The sequence below is a fragment of the Jaculus jaculus genome, chromosome 11, assembly GCF_020740685.1.
Source record: "Jaculus jaculus isolate mJacJac1 chromosome 11, mJacJac1.mat.Y.cur, whole genome shotgun sequence".
In the NCBI taxonomy this organism is placed as follows: Eukaryota; Metazoa; Chordata; class Mammalia; order Rodentia; family Dipodidae; genus Jaculus; species Jaculus jaculus.
In genome coordinates, this window is record NC_059112.1 from 94,407,075 (window position 1) to 94,427,476 (window position 20,402).

General features: G+C 42.5%; 1 protein-coding gene across 1 annotated transcript in view; it reads right to left on the reverse strand.

Moving 5' to 3' along the window:
* Fam120a (family with sequence similarity 120A) overlaps positions 1 to 20,402 on the reverse strand; it is a 122,967-nt gene that overhangs the window by 54,272 nt on the left and 48,293 nt on the right. The window contains exons 4-7 of the mRNA XM_004652309.3: positions 15,702 to 15,830; positions 14,943 to 15,039; positions 814 to 911; positions 335 to 618 (exon numbers count right to left, since the gene is read on the reverse strand). Of these exons, the coding sequence (XP_004652366.2) occupies positions 335 to 618; positions 814 to 911; positions 14,943 to 15,039; positions 15,702 to 15,830 (608 nt within the window). The remainder of the gene's footprint in view (positions 1 to 334; positions 619 to 813; positions 912 to 14,942; positions 15,040 to 15,701; positions 15,831 to 20,402) is intronic.

The window sequence follows — 20,402 nt, forward strand, 5'->3', positions numbered from 1 at the left end:
CAAACAGTGCCATCTCAAGAACAGTCCTATGAGCTGCTGAGGAAATTCAGGGTTCCTTTCTCCTAGAGGCCAGCAGGTTAGTGCTACAGATGGCAAGGTTGATATACGTGAGGCCCAGCAGTGCCACTCAAGTCATTCCTGTCAAACCTTTCTTCAAGTTTCTGGGAGCTCCAGCCATGGGGCTAACATAGTGAGCCTTGACACTGGGGAGAGCCCACAGAGCAGGACCAATCTTCTTTTATCATAGGCATAGGACCCACCTGTAGTAGACCCTGAGAAAAGTGACCAAGCAGCTGTAGCCCAAAGGGAGCCTCCAGCCCCAGTGCATACTCACTTGGATGCCCCTCCACTGCCCTCGTCGTTGTCTGACGATGACGATGTAGAAGAGCCAGGAAAGTAGGCAGAATCTACGTGATTGGGGCTGCCACTCTGGGCTGGGTTGATGGGCGAGGACCGCTCATACAGTGGCGTGTGCTTCCCCTCATGAGGAATGTTGCTGTAGCTGTTCTGCTCTGTCAGATTCTTCCCACTCGTGTCCAGAGTGAGGGCTGGCTCAGGGAGGCTGTATGGGTATGGACCCTGGCCTGGGGCACCTCCTGGGCTAGGCATTTGTGAGGCCTGCAACACAGGGTACAGGTAAGCACATGATGCTAGCAGGGGCTTAGGCTAGCCTGGGCTGGCTCCCTCCTACTGGATAATTTTCAATTTGATAAATATCTCATATATCAATTCAAGAATTTAATAAAGTGTTTTAGTAGCCATTAAATGTATCCTCCATGCCCTCAGCCACAACCCCCTCAGTGGAAGCCTTACCATGGGCTTTGCTTGCAGAGAAGTCTGTGGAATGTTGAGCATCTGAGGGGGAACATAAGGTGGCACCATCCCAGGCATTCCAAACGGATTTGGTCTGGCTGTTTCATCAATACGGGAAGAAAATAATAAGACAACTGTGAACATCATCTCCCTAGGACATTTCTGGGGCCAACTCATAGTTCATGTGCCTTGACCTTCAGACACCAATGTCGCTGGTCCCACTTGTCAGAAACCTTTAGAAACTCGGACTGAACAGGTAACTCCAGAAGCCATGGCTTTCTCATCTTGCTTTAAAAATGGAACAAAACCAGGCTGGAGAGATGGCTTAGTGGTTAAGGCACTTGCCTGCAAAGCCAAGGGACCCAGGTTTGACTCCCCAGGACCCACGTAAGGTACACAAGGGGACACACACATCTGGACTTTGCAGTAGCTGGAGGCCCAGGCATGCCCATTTTCTCTCTCTCTTTCAAATAAATAAATAAAATTATGTTTATATTTTATTTTTATTTATTTCTTTGACAGAGAGAAAGAGGGAGGGGAGAGAGAGAGAGAGACAGACAGACAGAGAATGGGCACGCCAGGGCTCCAGCCACTGCAAATGAACTCCAGATGCGTGCGCCCCCTTGTGCATCTGACTTTTGTGGGTCCTGGGGAATGGAACCTGGGTCCTATGGCTTTGCAGACGAATGCTTTAACTGCTAAGCCATCCATCCAGCCCTAAAAGTATTTTTTAAACACATTGAACAAAACCAAGCTCAGAGCTCCCTGAACTCAATGTTCTCTTTAAGGAGCAAGGGGCCTTCACTAGCCTCTGATCTAAACAGCACTGTGGCAAGGGAAACACAGCATAGGACCAACTCTTCTCAGCCAAGGAACTCTCGCCTCCTCCTAACTCTCCCTCTCCTGTCAGAACACTGCCTAAACAGTGCAAGTCAGAGTAAAATCAGGACTGCAAGCATAGTACTGGACACACGGCCCCGACCCTGCAGACCCATGGCCTCTGAGAGCCATGGCACATGCCACAGAAGCTAGGCAAGAAGCATAGAATACTGTTCACTTCCTTCCTCCTGGTGAAGATTAGGAGCCTCACAAGCTGCCCTCTATCTGCAGTCTTCATCTCTGAGGGCCTGTAGCTCTCAAGCTCTAAAATGCCACAAGAGGCCTTTGATCCTGGCTCTCACTGACATGCCTTGGCATGGCTTCCACCTTTGTAATGAACAAAGAAGCTGCAGCATAAACAGCTGCAGGTAGTGACACCAGCACATGTGTTCACAGGCTCATTTATACACACGCACACAGACACACTGCATATGCATGCCCTTGCACACAAGAAACAAGTCCACTAATTCTCCACCTTTGAGCATGAGGTAAAAGTTGCTGGAACTGTTACAGTCCCAATCTCAGCTGATTCTGAAACATAGCCAGGCTCTAACATTGTAATTCAAATCACTGTAAAAAGTCTACTTTGTAAGGTCTTAAACCTACCTTCGATGTCTAGCTGTTTTGAATAACATACATAATTTCTGAATAACAAAAATGAAAGGCTAGGTTCACTGATTACACAGCAGTAGTCATTAGAAGATATCATCTAAACTGTACATTCTTTATAATTTTACTTTTGGCTATTTCATGCTAAAAACACCTTTAAAAGGTTTATTTTAAAAAAAAAACCCTTAAATAAAACAATATTATCACATAAAACCAAAGATTTCTATAAAAAAATATTTTCTAAAACTCACTTGCAATTGATGACCTCAAACAAACTCTTGAGTCTCCACAAAGTGGATCACTATTTCTCATATGTTAGTTCTATAATAGCTGAATAAATTTTGTCTACATTTTACTAAAGGCTGCAGACATGCAGGACTGTTCCTGGGGATGCAGGCCTCCCTCTAAATCAGCTCTTGTTCTCCATGCTATGTGTAGCAGCTGAGTGGAACCATGAACTCCCTTCTCTGTCACAAGAAGAGACATAGGGTGGTTTTCCATTCTCTTCTTTTTACTAACAGATGCTAGAGAGGCAGAGTTTTGTTAGAAAGTATACAAAAGAAAGACGGCATAGACAGGAGAAAAGAATGTAGAAAGAATGTTTAATTACTATGAGAGAGTGCTTTGATAACTGTGTTATATATTATGAACTTCTTTAGGAATATACAGAAAAGCAGCAACCATCAGTAGCCTTCAAAATACTTGCTGACTTTCCTCCCAAGACCCCAAAGCTCACTTTTTCGTGACCCACCCCCATGACTCACAACACCTACTCTGAGCTGCCCAGCTTTTGCTCTATATTAAACGGAGATGCCTGTTTAAAGGAACAGTGCTAATAGAATAAGTTAGAATTGAAGTCAGCCACAGCCCAGCCCCCACTCCTATCTAAGTGTACAAAGACTCTTCTGTTAACTTGGCATATTACTGCTGAGATGTTAAACAAAACACATGATAGTACAGAGTAAGTGTTTTGTTTTTTAAAAAAATCTATAATGCAGATAAGTGCTGCTGTATGATGTTCTAGGGTTATGCTGAAAACAGAGCTTTAATTTTTTCTATTTCAAAGAATAAATCAATACAATCCCTCCTGTCAGCCCATGAGCTTTCAATGTTTATTCCCACAAAGTAAAAATGCCAAGTACTGTAAATTTATTTCAATTGAACATATTTATTAAATACCATTGTCCCATAGAAGTATAGGCATGAAGCCACAGGAGGAGTTTCTGTTATAGTCTGTTACATTATCCTAGAGGTGGATATTTTCCAGAAAGGCAAGGATGGAGCCTGGAGCATAGACGAAGAAATAGAGGATAGTCCAGCTATAGCTGCAGGGAGAAGACTGGCTAAACAAGTCAGACAGACTGAGCCAGAGGAGCTAATGTGCACTCAGAGCCTGTGGCTGGCCACACCACGGGTAGGAACCCAAGCTTAGGGTAATGTTTAGGAGGAGTCTAGTTGTATAAGACCAGTATCTCAGGGATGGTCAGCTGGGAGAAGGCTAAGTCTAAGGAAGTGAAAAGACACAAGTAATTAGGTAACTGAAAAAACTGGAAACCATGGTAAAAGTTAAACCAAGGGGGGCTGGAGGGATGGCTTAGCGGTTAAGGTGCTTGCCTACAAAGCTTAACACCATGTAAAGCCAGATGCACAAAGTGGAGCATGCATCTGAAAATTATTTGCAGCAGCTAAAGGCTCTGGTTTGCCCATTCTCATTCTCTCACACACTCTCTGTCTTTGAAAATAATTTTTAAAAATTGTTTAAAACACTTAAAAAAATTAAACCAAGGAAGACTATTTCACGTTGCCAAGAGAAGGGATGTGCTAAGAAGCAGAAATGAATAATGACAAAGACTGCTTCTCTGCCTGCTTATAAAAGCACTTGGGGTACCGCTTAACTGGGCTGTGCTTGGTGGTGATGAGCACTGATTTAAGTAGTCCTCTTAGTCCCTTTTCCTTGCAGAGCTATCTTACTTCCTCACAGCCCTAGCCTCAGTCTATGTCACCTGTGGTTAGCCCACCCTGCTGAAAGATAAGCTAGACTCAGGGCAGATCCCCACGGTGAGTGTTAGGTGTAAGCAAGTGTCCTTTCCATGCGGACCACCGGCATCAACCACAGCCATGGCATCGCCACACTCGTTCTGTATTATTTCTCATCCCCTGATCAACTTAAACCTTCTTAAGTTTCTCTCCTATTTCCAAAGCACAGTGTTTACAGAGTAAGCTGAGGCAGCCTGGGAGGGCCCTACTCAGCAGATCATCCACCCTTTCTACATCATTTGGTGCACTAAGTGGAGAGCGAGATGCAGTCTTTCCTGTAATCCCTTGCCTGGTATGAAGTATGAGAGTTCTTTTACCAGCAACAGTGACTGACTTAGGCCATTTTCTGATACTCCATCAAGTAGTGGTCCTCATCCTGCCTGCCTTAAAGCCATTCTCAGATCACCCAGCTGCACTGCACGATCCCCTTCCACTCAGATGTGGCTCAAGGCTCAACTCAGGCTCTCACACTCCACACCACCTATCATGGCCTCACCAGCATCATACACCAATAGAGCCTCCACCATGACCTTCAACTCAGTTCTCCCACTGTTTTACTCTATATGTTCACTTGCCTCTTTACAATCTCCACTTAGATTCTAGAAGACACTGAAAATCCATGTCTCAAAACTATTCTCTAACCATGCTCCTTCTTCCTCCACTAGTCTCTGGCTTCCAACAGACATCATTCACCTGAACTGCTCATGCCAAAAAATCTATGTGCAATCTCTCTTAAGTCTTACGAAATAAGACCAAGAATCATAAAATACATATAAAAGCAAAGTATCAACACAGGTCATGCAGTGGTTTGATTCAGGTGTTCCCCAGCTGATGGAAGATTGGGAACTAATGCCTCCTGGAGGCAGTGTCTTGTCAGGGGGAGGGCTTATGGGTATTATAGCCAGTGTTCCCTTGCCAGTGTCTGGCACATTCTGCATTCCGGTTTGTCCACCTTATGTTGGCCAGTGGGTGATATCCACCCACTGCTCATGCCATTGTTTTTCCTGCCATTGTTGGATGTACCCTTGAGTCTTTAAGCCAAAATATATCCTTTTTTTAGCCAAAAGCTGCTCTTGGTCAGGTGATTTCTGCCAGCAATGCGAACCTGACTGCAACAGTAAAGTTGGTAAGGCGAGTGGTGTCATTTACCTGACTTTGTGGCTTTGGCCTTTTAGAGCTGATTTTCAAGAGAAAAGTGGAAGGATTTGAAACCATGGCCTAAGAGACACCTTGCAGTTCTGTAAATACAGCTTGATAGATTATTCTGGTCACAGTTAAGAAAGACCTGAATACAGTAAGAACTATGGACTGTGAGGTTTGGCTTATGAGGGTGAGAAAGAGCTTTGCTTGGACTGGGTTAGAAGCAGTCTGTGTCACAGGCTTGCTCTTACGCCCATGTCCTGAGAAGGTGTGCAGGGTTGCAGTGCATAGAAACAGACTGTTGTGTGCAGAAGGTATGGCACAGAAAGAAATCTTTGGATGAAACTGCTACCCGTTCAGCTGCAAATGCATGAGAGATTACAACCTTAGAGATTGGGCCAGCTGACCTGCATTGGGACAACAGAAAGAACGCAGTCTTTTGAAGGGGCCTGAATGCTGAAGGAGTGTCTTGTTCTTCAAAGTCTGCTTTATTTCCTCCTGGCTTAACAAATTGGCACCATACCTGGTATTGTGGAGTATAAAATTTGCAGGAAAGAGAAGGTCACTGAGTTTGCAACATGGCCTTGTGTTTGGAAACAGCCATTGGCAGTATGAAGCAGGTTTGCTGGATGCCTGCATGGAGACCTGATGGAGCCTGAAGATGAACCGTGGATTGCAGTGGAGACCCAGTAGAGATGCCAGGACCATGAGATGGCTGCTAAGGAAAGTTCTGGCCCCAATGTTTTCCAGAACTGTGAGTAGCCTAGCTGGAAGGGTGGAATCGGAACTCCAGAGACTTGTTGCTGGTTAGAATTACCAGATTTGGAGCTACAGAGTTTGATGTTTGCTCTGTTTAAATCTTGTATTGGTTGAATATTTCTTTGCTATGCCCAATGTCATCTTTTGCAGTGAGTGTTTATTCTGTGCCATTATGGGTTTGGGGGGATTTTGTTGGTATTATGGCTAAGTTAAAAGAGCTTGATTATGGGATGTATGAACATCATTAAGATTCATTTTAAAAAATATTGGGGGGGCTGGAGAGATGGCTTAGCAGTTAAGCGCTTGCCTGTGAAGCCTAAGGACCCCGGTTCGAGGCTCGGTTCCCCAGGTCCCACGTTAGCCAGATGCACAAGGGGGCGCACGCATCTGGAGTTCGTTTGCAGTGGCTGGAAGCCCTGGCTCGCCCATTCTCTCTCTCTCCCTCTATCTGTCTTTCTGTCTGTCACTCTCAAATAAATAAATAAATAAATGAACAAAAAATAAAAAAAAAAATATTGGGGGCTGGAGAGATGGCTTAGCCATTAAGAGCTTGCCTGTGAAGCCTAAGGAACCCGGCTCGAGGCTCAATTCCCCAGGACCCATGTTAGCCAGATGCACAAGGGGGCACATGCGTCTGGAGTTCATTTGCAGTGGCTAGAGGCCCTGGAGTGCCCATTCTCTCTCACTTGCTCTCTCTGCCTCTTTCTCTGTCACTTTCAAATAAATAAATAAACATAAAACAAAAAAAAATTTTTTTAAGTATTGGGACTTTTAAAAGTTGGACTGAATGCATTGCATTTTATGTCATGGATGGTTATTAGTTTATAAGGGCCAGGGGTGGAATGTGGTGGCTTGATTCAGGTGGCCCCCATAAATTTAGGTGTTCTGAGTGCTAGGTTCTCAGCTGATGGAGATTTAGGAACTAACGCCTCCTGGAGGCAGTGTATTGTCAGGGGCAAGCTTATGATTATTATAGCCAGTGTCCCCTTGCCAGTTTTTGGCACACTCTCCTGTTCCTGTCGTCCACCTTATGTTGACCATGGGGTGATGACCACCTTCTGCTCATGCCATCATTTTTCCTGCCATTGCAGAGCATCTCATCAAGTCTATAAACCAAAATAAACTCTTTTTACCTAAAAGCTGCTCTTGGTCAGGTGATTTCTGCCAGCTAAGTGAACCTGACTACAACAGGCCACTTGTGGAAATAATAAATAGCCAGATCTGTCCAACAAGTAGCCATGTAATATCACAAGTACAGCTGGAAAGTCAATAGGATCAGATACAGACCCATGTATTGTGAGTCACTGGATTAAAGACAGCTAGGCAGCCTGTCCCTGAGAAGTGCAGAGGCACCAGGCTATCCATATGGAAAAATGTCATAACCAAAATTCAATGCAGGAAGATTCAAAAGGCCAAAATAAACAAGCAAGCAAGCAAATAAACCCTTTTTAATTTTTTTAAAATATTTATTTATTTATTGAGACAGAGACAGAAAGAAAGAGGCAGACAGAGAGTGAGTATGGGCACACCAGGGCTTCTTGCCACTGTAAACAACTCCAGATGCATGTGCCACCACTTTGTTCACCTGACTTTACATGGGTACTAAGGAACTGAACCTGGCCTGATACGGTTTGACAGTTTGCAAGCAAGTGCCTTTAACTGCTGAACTCTCTCTCCAGCCCCAACTAAAACTATTAGAAGACAAAAAGAGGGGCACTTAGCTAGGTGTGGTGGCGCACGCCTTTAATCCCAGCACTCAGGAGGCAGAGGTAGGAGGATCACTGTAAATTCGAGGCCACCTTGAGACTACATAGTGAATTCCAGGTCAGCCTGAGCTAGAGTGAGACCCTACCACAAAAAAAAAAAAAAAAAAAAAAAAGAAGAAGAAGAAGAAAAAAAAGATGGGGGCAGTTGTTCTTTATGTTCTTTTATGTCTTAAGCATGCATTTTTAATGGGAGAAGCACTACAGATCCATACACACATTAAGAATTTCTCAACCTCATTAGTAATTAGGGAAGTAAAAGTGTAATTGGTCTGGAGAGATGGCTTAGTGGTTAAGACACTTGCCTGAGAGGCTTAAGGACCCATGTTCAACTCTCCAGGTCCCACGTAAGCCAGACATACATGATGATGAAAGCACACAAGGTGGCACACACGCCTGGAATTCTATTTCAGTAGCTGGAAACCCTGCCACACCAATTTTCCCTCCCTCCCTCTCATAAAAAAATAATTTTTTAATTATTAAAAAAAAGAACATGGAATAACTAAAGGTCTGCCTACTTCTATAGGCAGAATAAGTTGGTAGAGTCAGACCAGGAAATAACATGGACAACTGCAGGACCTAGAAGTCTGCCCAGAATGCCAAAGCCTGTCCACAGTAGGCAATGTGTAGAAAAGTTCAGTGACGCTGTCTGCCATACACAGCAGTCTGAATCCTGCCTCCCATCAACAGCAGAATGGATAAATAGCTATGCTAATTGTTTTAAATTTAACATTTTAAAATGTTATAATTTATCTATTATCAACTGTTAGCCATATTGGTAAAAATATTATGTTCTATGTAATATAAATTATGGACTACATGTTATGCAAATTTTAATACTCATTTTAAAGCTATATGGTAGTCAAAGATGAAGCCCACTTAACAAAAATGAAGCCTAGATAATAAGAATACTGGGTGAAAATAAGAGACAATTAAACTATTCAGCACCCAGGAATGTAGATACGGTAAAATTACATAGGAAAAGGTTATAAGGACAGCATTTATAGAAGGGTATGAATGTGACCAGAGAGACATGAAAAAGTTTAGATATCAACATTGGTTTAGGGACAAATACATTGCTTTATTAGTTACACAAGCATTGACGATCTCATAATTAGAAATATTCCAATGAATTCCTATCATTCCAAGTCTATAAACCAAGGCAGTGGTACATGTCCCTCAAATACATCTGTGCCCCACACATGGTCTTCTTCCTATTCTAACACCATGACTGTGATGGTTGTCAACTTGACAGGACTTAGAATCACTATGGAAACAAATCTTTTGTCATGTCTGTCAGAGATTTCCTAGAACCTACTCCATGGGTTAGGTTCCTTGACCAAATAAAAAAAAGGTGAAAGCTAGCTCCTGAGATTCTTGAGCATTCAGCATTCACCTCTCTACTTCCTCCCTGTTGATGTGACCCCAGCTGTCACTCCTGAAATGATGGGTTTCCCCTGGAAACTATAATCCGTTCCTTCCTTAAGTTGCTTCGGATTGGGTATTTTGTCCCAACAAAGGAGAGTAACTTATATAGTATCTCTTCACCTCAGGATCCTCCACATGTCTCCTCTGCACAGAATGTACTTCCTCCTACATTGATACCACACTAAAATCCTGACAAACTTTCAAAGCTCACTCTCAATATTAACTAATCAAAAATCAAACTCGGGCTGGGGAGATGGCACAGCACATAAAAGGTGCTTGCTTCCAAAACGTGCCAGCCAGTTTTGATTGCCCAGTATCCACATAAGGCCAGATGCACAAAGTAGGAAGGGAGAGACAGAGCTATATACTTAACTAGGGTCATCTGGGCAGAAGTTCAGCCAGAACTAAAGGACAGAGAGATAGACAGAAAGACACACCCACACCCACACACATACCAACCCAAACTCTAGGACTGGGAAGATGGCTCAGTGGGCCAAACACTTGCTGCAAGCAAAGCCCTGGGGAGGTGGAGACAAGATCACCAGGACTTGATAGTCTAGCCAAATTGGTGAGTCCTGGTTTCAGTGCAAGACACTGTCCCAAAATAAATAAATAAAAAGGCAAGAGAGCAATTGAGAAAGACACTAGATGTCAACCTCTAGCTTCTGGTATGCATACCGTACCCACAAACACCTCCCCAAACAACCAAATTCTAATTTAATTATATTAATTCAATCATGATAGCCCTCAGTGGACCATCTGGTGTCTAACTTCCCCATTAGCCTATATACACTTGTCTGTAAGGGTACCAGTGGTAGACAGCCCCATCACTCAGTACAGTGATAGGCATGGAATGAACATAGCAATGAGCTCAGTACTCATATAATAAACTTGTCACCATTACAGTATCACACATGATAGCTTTATTACCCTAAAAGTACTCTATGTGCCAGGTGTGGTGGTGCACGCCTTTAATCCCAGCACTAGGAAGGCAGGAGGATCACCATGAGTTCAAGGCCACCCTGAGACTACATAGTGAATTCCAGATCAGCCTGGGCCAGAGTGAGACCCTACCTTAAAAAAAAAAAAAGTACTCTATGCTTCACCTATTCCTTGTTCCCCCCTTGTATCCCGTGGCAACTATTATTATTTTCCCGTCACATAGCTCTGTCTTTTCCTATAGAAATAGGGAAGTATATTTTACACAGCTGCAATTGCACTGTATGAAGCTTCTTTTAGATTGGCTTCTTTCCCTTAGTAATATACACTTACAGTGTCTTTCCATGGCTGAAAAGCTCACTTCTTAGAGCTAAATAGAGCCCCACTATCTTGAGATACCACAGTTTATCAATTCACCTCCTGAAAAATATCTTCATTCAGTTTGGGCAGATATAAATAAAGCTGGCACAAATAGTCAAGTGCACATTTACATGTGGATATAAAGCTTTCAACTCTGTTAGATGAAATCTTTTGGGTAAACATCCACAAGTATGACTGCTGGATCATATGTTAAGAACATAATTCTTTTTATAATAAACTGTCAAATTGTCTTGTAAAGTGCATCATTTTACATTCTCACCAACAACATACCTCTTGTTGCTGGTCTACATCTTCAGCAGTTTTTTGGTTTTGTCAGGACTTTGAACGTTAGCCCCTTAAACAAGTGCTACAGTGGGAGCTTATTTACTCCCACACACGGAAGGCTAGTTAGGTACAGTGTTATTTCTTTAGCCTTGGTGGGCATTGGCCTCACTTATGTAGAGATAGATATATACATATACATATATATATGTAATTTATTTATTTATTTGAGAGAGAGAATGAGCACACCAGAGCCTCAAGCCACTATAAATGAAGTCCAGACACAGGTGCCACCTTGTGTACTTGGCTTATGTGGGTCCTGGGGAATCGAAACCAGATCCTTTGGCTTTGCAGGCAAGTGCCTTAACCACTAAGCCATCTCTCCAGCCCACTTGTGTAGCTTTTTTTAAAAAATATTTTTTGTTCATTTTTTATTTATTTATTTGAGAGTGACAGACACAGAGAGAAAGACAGATAGAGGGAGAGAGAGAGAATGGGCGCGCCAGGGCTTCCAGCCTCTGCAAACGAACTCCAGACGCGTGCGCCCCCTTGTGCATCTGGCTAACGTGGGACCTGGGGAACCGAGCCTCAAACCGGGGTCCTTAGGCTTCACAGGCAAGCGCTTAACCGCTAAGCCATCTCTCCAGCCCTTGTGTAGCTTTTTAAATGTACATGAGCACTAGCTTGTGCCTACATATTTAGTGGGACACTAGTATCTGTACTGTTAAAATTTTCTGCCAGTGATTTGAAGCTACTAGTTTAAAGAGTGCCACAAATTCTGAGAATTCAACTGGGACAAGTCTTTTCTGTGCTTGTGTTCAAAGTGATGATTCCTCGTAACCTCTAGCAGACTGCATGCTGTAACAAAAAAGACAAATCACCCTCATTCCCAATGTTGCCTGTCCTTCTCAGTGTTTAAGTCAATGAGTACATAAAAATTAACTACTCATTATACCCGTTACTTTTATTTTCTTGAGGTGAGAGAGAACTGGCACGCAAGGGTGTCCAACCACTGCAATCAAACTCCAAACACATGTGCCACCTTGTGCATGTGTGCAAAACCTGAGCTTGAGCACGTGCATCACCGTGTGTACCTGGCTCACACGGGACCTGGAGAGTCGAACATGGGTCCTTAGGCTTTGCAGGCAAGTGCCTTAACCACTAAGCCATCTCCCTAACCCATTACTTTTTTTAAAAAAACCTAAGAATAGATCATTTCTGGAATCTACAGCACAAAGACAGTGTGGACCTGAATATATTCTTGTCTCATCCTTCAACAATACCACAACATATCTACAGCTCAATGGTAGAGTGCTTGCTTAGCATGCTTGAGACCATGGGTTTGCACCTTATGACCTCCATGGGAGGGAATACATCCCTGATACTGAAAACCTACAACAGGGGTAGTAGTCATTTCCCCTAGGGGTGTAATGTCTGCTGCTGTCTGGCTAAGTGTATATACTATGCTCAGCAAACTGCCCAGTAAACACTTTTCTTAATGTTCATACCCATATATATTAATGCTACTCTCACTTTTGGTTAGAAAAGCTTCTTTTCAGATGGCAGTGACCATGGTGCTGAGAAGAACTGACAAAGGAGTGCTCAGCACTGAAATATCTCTATCACACCTTCCAAGGCTCAGGGTCCATTGCGGAAGAGGTGTTGGACAGAATGTAAGAGCCAAAGGAAGGGTAGGACTCCTTACAATGTGCTCCTCCAGACACAAAATGGCCTGGAAATCAATGACCTCACAGTGCCTGACACTACCTATACAAGAACATCAAAACAGAAGGAAAAGATCATATCAAAATAAAAGAGACTGATTGGGAGGGAGAGGTGTCACAAAGATTGTATTCGCTGTCTCCCAAAGATTAAAGGGCTGGAGGCTTAGTCTTTGCTGGTGGTACTGAAGGTGAAGGAAGCTTCCAACACTAGAGCTTCATGGGAAGTAGTTACCGGGAATAAGGCCCTTGGAAGGGAATGTGAAAACTCCATCTCTCTCTGGCTTCCTGTTTTGTAATTGATCTCTCAACACAGTATAGCACTGCCAGTGCATCCTATCTGCTATTAGGGCCCCACCAGAGCAGACCTGATTCCAATGCCATGACCTTAAATTTCTAGAAATGTAAGCTAAGTAAACCTTTTTTCTTAAAAAACAAAAACAACAACAACAAAAAAAAAAACTTCAGCTTCAGATATCTTGGTATAGTGTTGGTATAGTGGTGAAAACCAAAATAATATACAGGAGGAGCACAAAGTTGGCAGGGATACTCAAAGATGCCTGTCTCGCTTCTGTGAGCAATATCAGGCTTTCTAACTATTCATTCCAACTATTCATTCCAACATCCTATCACCTGGTACCCTTTTTGACCATTTTGCCTATAACTATATCTGCCATTGAACAAGCACTTCACTAAAGCATTTTACATATACTTTCTCTTTAATATTTCTATACTGATTCCATTCTAATAGAACAGGGAGCCCAAGGCTAGCAAGTGGTAGGACCAGATGGGCCAGGTACAGAGTCTAGAGTCAAATTCATGCTTTCCATCATCTCATTGAACAATTATGTGAAAAACTCTGTGAGGTACGCAGCAGACAAAGACATTAACTAACAGTGCATACCTGCTCCATTCAACACCTCATGCTCCTTCTCCAAAAATATCCCCAAATGGGTCACATTATTTCACAACCCTAATTTAAAAGCTGTTAGTGGTAGATTTTTTAAATTTATCCACTGGGAATGCAAAACAGGCCCCGGTTCTCCTAGTCTCCACCCTCTTAGTATAGAAAGAAGTGAAAAGGGGAGAGTAACAATTAGGCAGAGGAGCCTGCAAAGGGTTACAGAGAACAGACAAGCAAGCCTGCATCTTACACATGAGATGATCCAACCATAAGGTGGTTAGGAAAAGAAGCACCAGGCACAATAGTTGGTGCAAAGGCCAGGCTAAGGCCAGCTTTGTTCATTTGTGGAAAGAAAGATTGGGCCTCAGATGAGGATCAGGTTGTCAGCAGGTATGGCTGTGAGGGTGTAACTGGGGCAAGGAAATGGGAGTATAGGGCAAATGTGAAAAGAAGTGAATGAAGGGCTTAAGTGTAACCTAAATTTTAAAACATTACTGACTGGTTTGTAGAAAATAAATTACAGAACATGCAACTGAGTAATGCAGAGTGTCCTATCAGTAGTGACTACCTTTATGATGTTAACACAGCGCAGACAGGATGGGCAAGTAATGTCCAGGCAGTGCAGGAACTCTAGCCCCACATCCTTTAGCCAGAGCACTCAACAAGCCACATTGACTTGTCCATCTCTAACCTATCATGCCAAGCCTATACATCTCTGATCTGTGTCCTCAGTGCCTGGCACACAGACAGTACCATACTTGAATCCAAAAGAGACTCCTATTATAGTAAAGGACAGCTCTTAGGGTCATTTTTCAACCTTGGAATTAAACTTTTGAAATCAATAATCTAATTCCCACAAAAGTCTTGCAAATGTTCCTTCTTCTGAACAGCTGACATGAAACAAACAGTACAAGTTCAATAAGGCTGGGGGACCACTTCTTAGGCTTTGCTAGTCTGATGGGGGGAGAGAAAGGAAGGAAAAAAGACAGAGAGGGAGGCAGGGAAGGAAGGAAGGGCACCAAAAGAAGAGCTAAACATTTATGAAGGTTTTCCTGTGTCTGCAGTGAATTCAAGAGACACAGAGCCTTCTATATTTGTATATTCTACCAGCTTGTCTCCACAACCTCTCATTTTCGGTAAATGCAGAAATTTTCCCTCACAGATTACTAATAAAGCGGACTACACTTACACATACTAGTACAGAAAACACATTTCCAAAGAAGAAACCTACAAGATTCGACGGTAAATAATTAGACCGCTGTGTTATTTTTATGCCCCATATCAATCAGCAAGGCTATATTTACTTACCTAAATAATGTGGTGGATGAAATGACATAGGCTTACTAGTCGCTGAGTAATATCCAATTGCTCTCTTAAATCGAATAACTTTGTCATCTGTTCTAGACTGAAATAGATGTAGAAAAACTTTAGTTATGCCATTGGTTATGTGTATGAACATGTTTTTGAAATTCAGAATGTGAATAAGAACTTAGGAAGATATAAAATATTAAGGGAAAACCCAAGAGATTAATAAGTTCTTTTAAAGCAATCAGAATTCTCAGCTGGCCATAGGGCTGGGTTCTTGCTCTATGACTTCTCTGACCAGCTTTCTCTGCCTGACCTTTCAAGGGCTTAGAGCCACTATGTGCAGCAAGTAGAATGGATGCAGTAAACAAACACGGTGTGCCAGCCCAAACCTTACCTCTTCTATTAGAGCTCATTTACATGCCTTACTTTGCTCCAAGAGGAAGGTACAAACAAATCAGAGATCCAAAATACCATTGAATCATGGGTGGTTTTATCTTTTCACAACTCTGGTGTATAGCGCTTTTTAAGACAGAACTTAGGTCGATTAACTCAGGAGTGATGAAAGGCTGTAAAGCGAAGTGGCTGAGAGTACCCGGCTAGCAAAGATACAGGGCAGTCTTGTCCTCCAACTCTGACCAACAGCTTCTTCCTGGTAGCCTGACAGCCAAGCAGCACTCCCAGACACACCTCACCAGCTTGTGCCTCTAGACCTGGCCATGTCACCATGCCAGGCCCTATTCTGTTCATCTTTATTTTTACCTGTGAATGCTGGAAAACATCTTTAGCTATGGCATCCAGGTCAGTGGTGTCCTGAATGTTGCGGACATAGTCGGCAACAGCTTTGATCACTACATCACAAGGTGGCAGGACCAGCTGGTGGGCGCGGACCTGGGAAGAAGACAAATGCACACATCAGCAGCGGGCATGGGCCTTGAGACAGGCACATCTGGACACAGAACCCAGAAACTGCAGCACAGTGCGCTTCATAGGCTCCTACCCACCAGCACCACTTACCACCTACCTGTGAGATCGTGCTCCTATAGTGCCCGTGAAGTACTGCAGGCAGCTTTTCCTCAGCTGATAAAACGTAACTTCGTTGCTCAAACCCTGCACTGCTGAGTTCTGAGAACAGGGCATACACCCCACAAGCTAATACAAAGCAGCCCACTGAAAGCAACAGAGCTGCCAGCAGCTTCCTTTCTTTCTGTTTTAACAGACAGGGCCAGTACTGCTGTGATCTTTGCACCTGAACTTATGACTGCCTGAAACTATACAGATAATGCCTGCATCCATTCGAAAAGGTCAAATTCAATTCTGAACTTGAGAACAAGGTTCCATGGCACACTGAATTAAGAAGGATAGAGAATATGAAATAAAATATAGGAATAGCCCATTATCCAAGAAAGGTTAATATCAGAATAAGACAAGTTAGCAGATTAAAAAGAAAATAAAGCCATCTGATAAGGACTTTGGGGTCAGCAGGATAATTGCTTCCTTTTACTGTCCACTTCCATTCTCCAGAGGCAGTAAATATTGTTATGTGGCAAAATGGAAGTATTCCTCAAACAACTGTCTTATGGGCTAGAAAGGTGGCTTAGCAGTTAAGGTACTTGCTTGCAAAACCAAAGGACCCAGGTTCAATTCCTCAGGACCCATGTAAGGCAGGTGGCGCATGCTTCTAGAGTTTTCTACCTCTCTTAAACAAGCAAACAAACAAACAAACAACAGGACCCTCTAAAAGAGTAAGCAGTCAGCTAGTCATAGTAAGTTGGCATGAGAAGGACATGACCTGCCACTGTTGGTTTTGATGATGGAGGAGGAGGCCAAAAGCCAAGGAATGTGAAAAGCTGATGAAAGCTGGAAAAAGTTAGGAAACATTTGCTCTGAAGCCACCAGAAGAAAACAAGCCCGCTTATTTCTTGATTTTTAACCCAGTCTGCTTAACAAAAATTACTGTGCTAATTTATTATTATTATATTTTTGAGGTAGGGTCTCATTCTAGCCCAGGCTGACCTGGAATTCACTATGGGGTCTCAGGGTAGCTTTGAACCCACAGTGATACTCCTACCTCTGCCTCCAGAGTGCTGTGATTAAAGGCATGTGCCACCATACCCAGCTTATTGTGCTATTTTAAATGAGAATGAAAATGAATTTTAAAAGCTCAACTAACAAATGAGATGGAAAGAAAATACATACATTTATAATTTCAAGTATAATTTTTTTCTCCTAAGGATAGAAAGTAATCTGTTTCACTAAAGAGAATGTTTATATTCTTATTTATAACATGCTAAATTGTTTCACTGTAAAGATTTTATATGCAAAAAAAAAGTGGGGATAGGAAAACCTCCACAGGCTTTAATTAAGTAACAAGTATACACAATATGGGTATACATGGCAACAAGACTCTCTGTAAAATATCCTCTTGGGCAAAAAATTTTATGTTATCATTATCTTTCCCCAAACTGAACCCTTTTCTACTAGAAAAAAATTGTAGTATCATCTATACATCAGTGACAGGCAGCTCATCAACACAGGGTATTACCAGTCTTCCCTGTGTCACATCTACTATAAACTTCTGTCCTTTTGGCACTGTTTAACTTTTAACTTGGGTTTCTATTAAAAATATAATAATAGGGCTGGAGAGATGGCTTAGCGGTTAAGCGCTTGCCTATGAAGCCTAAGGACCCCGGTTCGAGGCTCGGTTCCCCAGGTCCCACATTAGCCAGATGCACAGGGGGGCGCACACGTCTGGAGTTCGTTTGCAGAGGCTGGAAGCCCTGGCGCGCCCATTCTCTCTCTCCCTCGTCTTTCTCTCTGTGTCTGTCACTCTCAAAAAAAAAAAATATATATATATATAAATATATATATATATCTATAACATATATATATAATATATAATATATATTATATATGTAATATAAATATATATAAATAAATAAACTTCCAGGAGCTAGAGCCCATGGCTGTATCAGTAGTGTGGGTAGTGACTGGTCACATCCCCATGCCTGTCTCTAAAGCAGACATTTCTACAGGGGGCCAGCTGCCTGCAGCTTCTCACTAATGGATGTGAAGATGCCTTTAGGGTAGGGGTAAGCATAAGATGACATTTACGGCATGACAATACAAGCTAGTCCCTAGCAAACAAATCATGTGTTCCTCAAAGGGGTGATGGATGGAAAGCCCTCTCCATAGCCACAGAAAAATCTTTTTCGTATTAATCCATTTTCCCTTTCTCTTTATTTCTTTCTCAATATCTCTCTCTCTCATGTGTAGAGTACATAGAAGCCAAAGGACAAACTTGGGTGTTGTTCCTTAGTCTCTTTCACTGGCCTGCAACTCACCTATTAAGTTAGAGTGGCCACAAATGCCAGCCTCTGCCTCCACAGAGCTGGGATTACAAATACACACCACCATGCCCAGCTTTTTTGAACAAAGAATCAAACCCAGGTCCTCATGCTTACAAATCCAGCACTGTATTAACTAAGCCATCTCCCTAATACAAGAATGTTGAGTCTTTGGAGGCACTGATTTCAGCTTTCAAGAGGCATATTAAGGAAACTAAGAAACAATACACTGTAACAAGCAATTGAAGCACAAAGAAAACAATCTCTTCCAGACTAGTAAGGCAAAAGAAACAGCCTCTGCTACAGAAACATTTATTTATTTATTGACTCGTTTCAAGTATTTCATTGCTTATAATTCTATCTTGACTATATTTTCTATAACTATGAATTCATTTAAATGAAGTCATCATATTATATTCCAGCTGTTAAATTAAACCTACTGTAACACACTACTCAAATGATTGAATCACAATCTAAGAGTCTTTTTCATGGAATAAGGTGGATTACAACCTCACCCAAAGTGCTTCAAACCTTATCACTAGAAAGATTAACTTGGCAGAGTCTTTAACTGCCCGTAGACAGAAATACAGCCCTTCTAGGCAAGGGAAAGAGCAGCTTCAACACAGGGCCAGTCTTTGGTGGATGTCTGCTTCACTACACAAGTGATTTACACAAGATCTACCTCTCACAGAGACATGGGGAAAATCTACACGCTCTATTTCTGATGCCAGGCATTAAGGCTGAAAATTTATTTTATTCAGGCATTTTTCTTCATAAATCAGATAACTGCACCATTATCCCTTAAAACTGGACAGGTGCAACAGTTGCATGTCTGTTAAGGGGGAAAGCAACCACTCTCTAATTGGACTGGAGGCCCCCTCCACAGGAGAGAATATATGCCTGATACTGAAAACCTAGTCAAAAGCCTATGACAGGGGAGGTCATGAACCTCAGGAGTGTTAACACCTTCTGATGTCCGGCTAAATACATAAGTTATGCCCACCAAACAGCCCTGTAAGAACTTTTTCTTAACGTTCAAATCCGTATATTAATGCTACTCTCACTTTTGGTTAAAGAAGCTTCTCTGTTGCACACAGGTTTGCATGACTGGCAGAAACCACCCAACCAAGAGCAGCTTTTTGGGGAAAAAAGGAGGGGGGTTACTTTGGCTTACAGACTTGAAGGAAAGCTCCATGATGACAGGGAAAAACAATGGCATTACCAGAGGGTGGGCATCACCCCCTGGCCAACATAGGGTACACAACAGCAACAGGAGAGTGTGCCAAAAACTGGCAAGGAGAAACTAATAATACCCATAATCCTGCCCCCAACAATATACTTACTGCCTTCAGGAGGCGTTAATTTCCAAATCTCCATCAGCTGGGACACATGAATTGAACCACCATATTCCACCCCTAGCCCCCATAAACTGACAACCATACATGATATAAAATGCAATGTGTTCTTCCAACTTTAAAAGTCCCCATATTTTTTATCAATCCTAATATGTTCAAACATCCCCATAATCCAACATCTTTTAACTGAGCCATGATACTAAAAAATCCTCCAAAACCCATAATGGCACAGAATAAACATATTGCAAAGATACTCAAACATTCCCATAGTCCAAGGTCTTTTCACTGACCCTTAATACCAAATCCCAAGCGCCATAATGGCACAGAATAAACAAACACACTGCAAAAGATTGTATTGGGCATAGCAAAGAAATATTCAACCAATACAAGATTTAAACAGGGCAAACATCAAACTCTGTAGCTCCAACTCTAGCCAGTAACAAGTCTCCAAGTCTGACAACATATCTCTGGAGCAACAAGTGTTCTAATTCTACCCCTCCAGCTGGGCTACTCATAGTCCTGAAAAACTTTATCCAGAGCCGGCAGCTCTCCTTGGCAGCCATCTCGTGGTCCTGGCATCTCCACTGGGTCTCCCTCCATTGTAACCCACAGTCCATCCTCAAGGCTCCATTAGGTCTCCATGCAGGCATCCAGCAAACCTGCTTCACACTGCCTATGGCTATTTCCAAAACACAAGATTGTGTTGCAAATTCAGTGACCGAGCCTGTTTCCTGCATTTCTTATACTTCACAATACCAGGT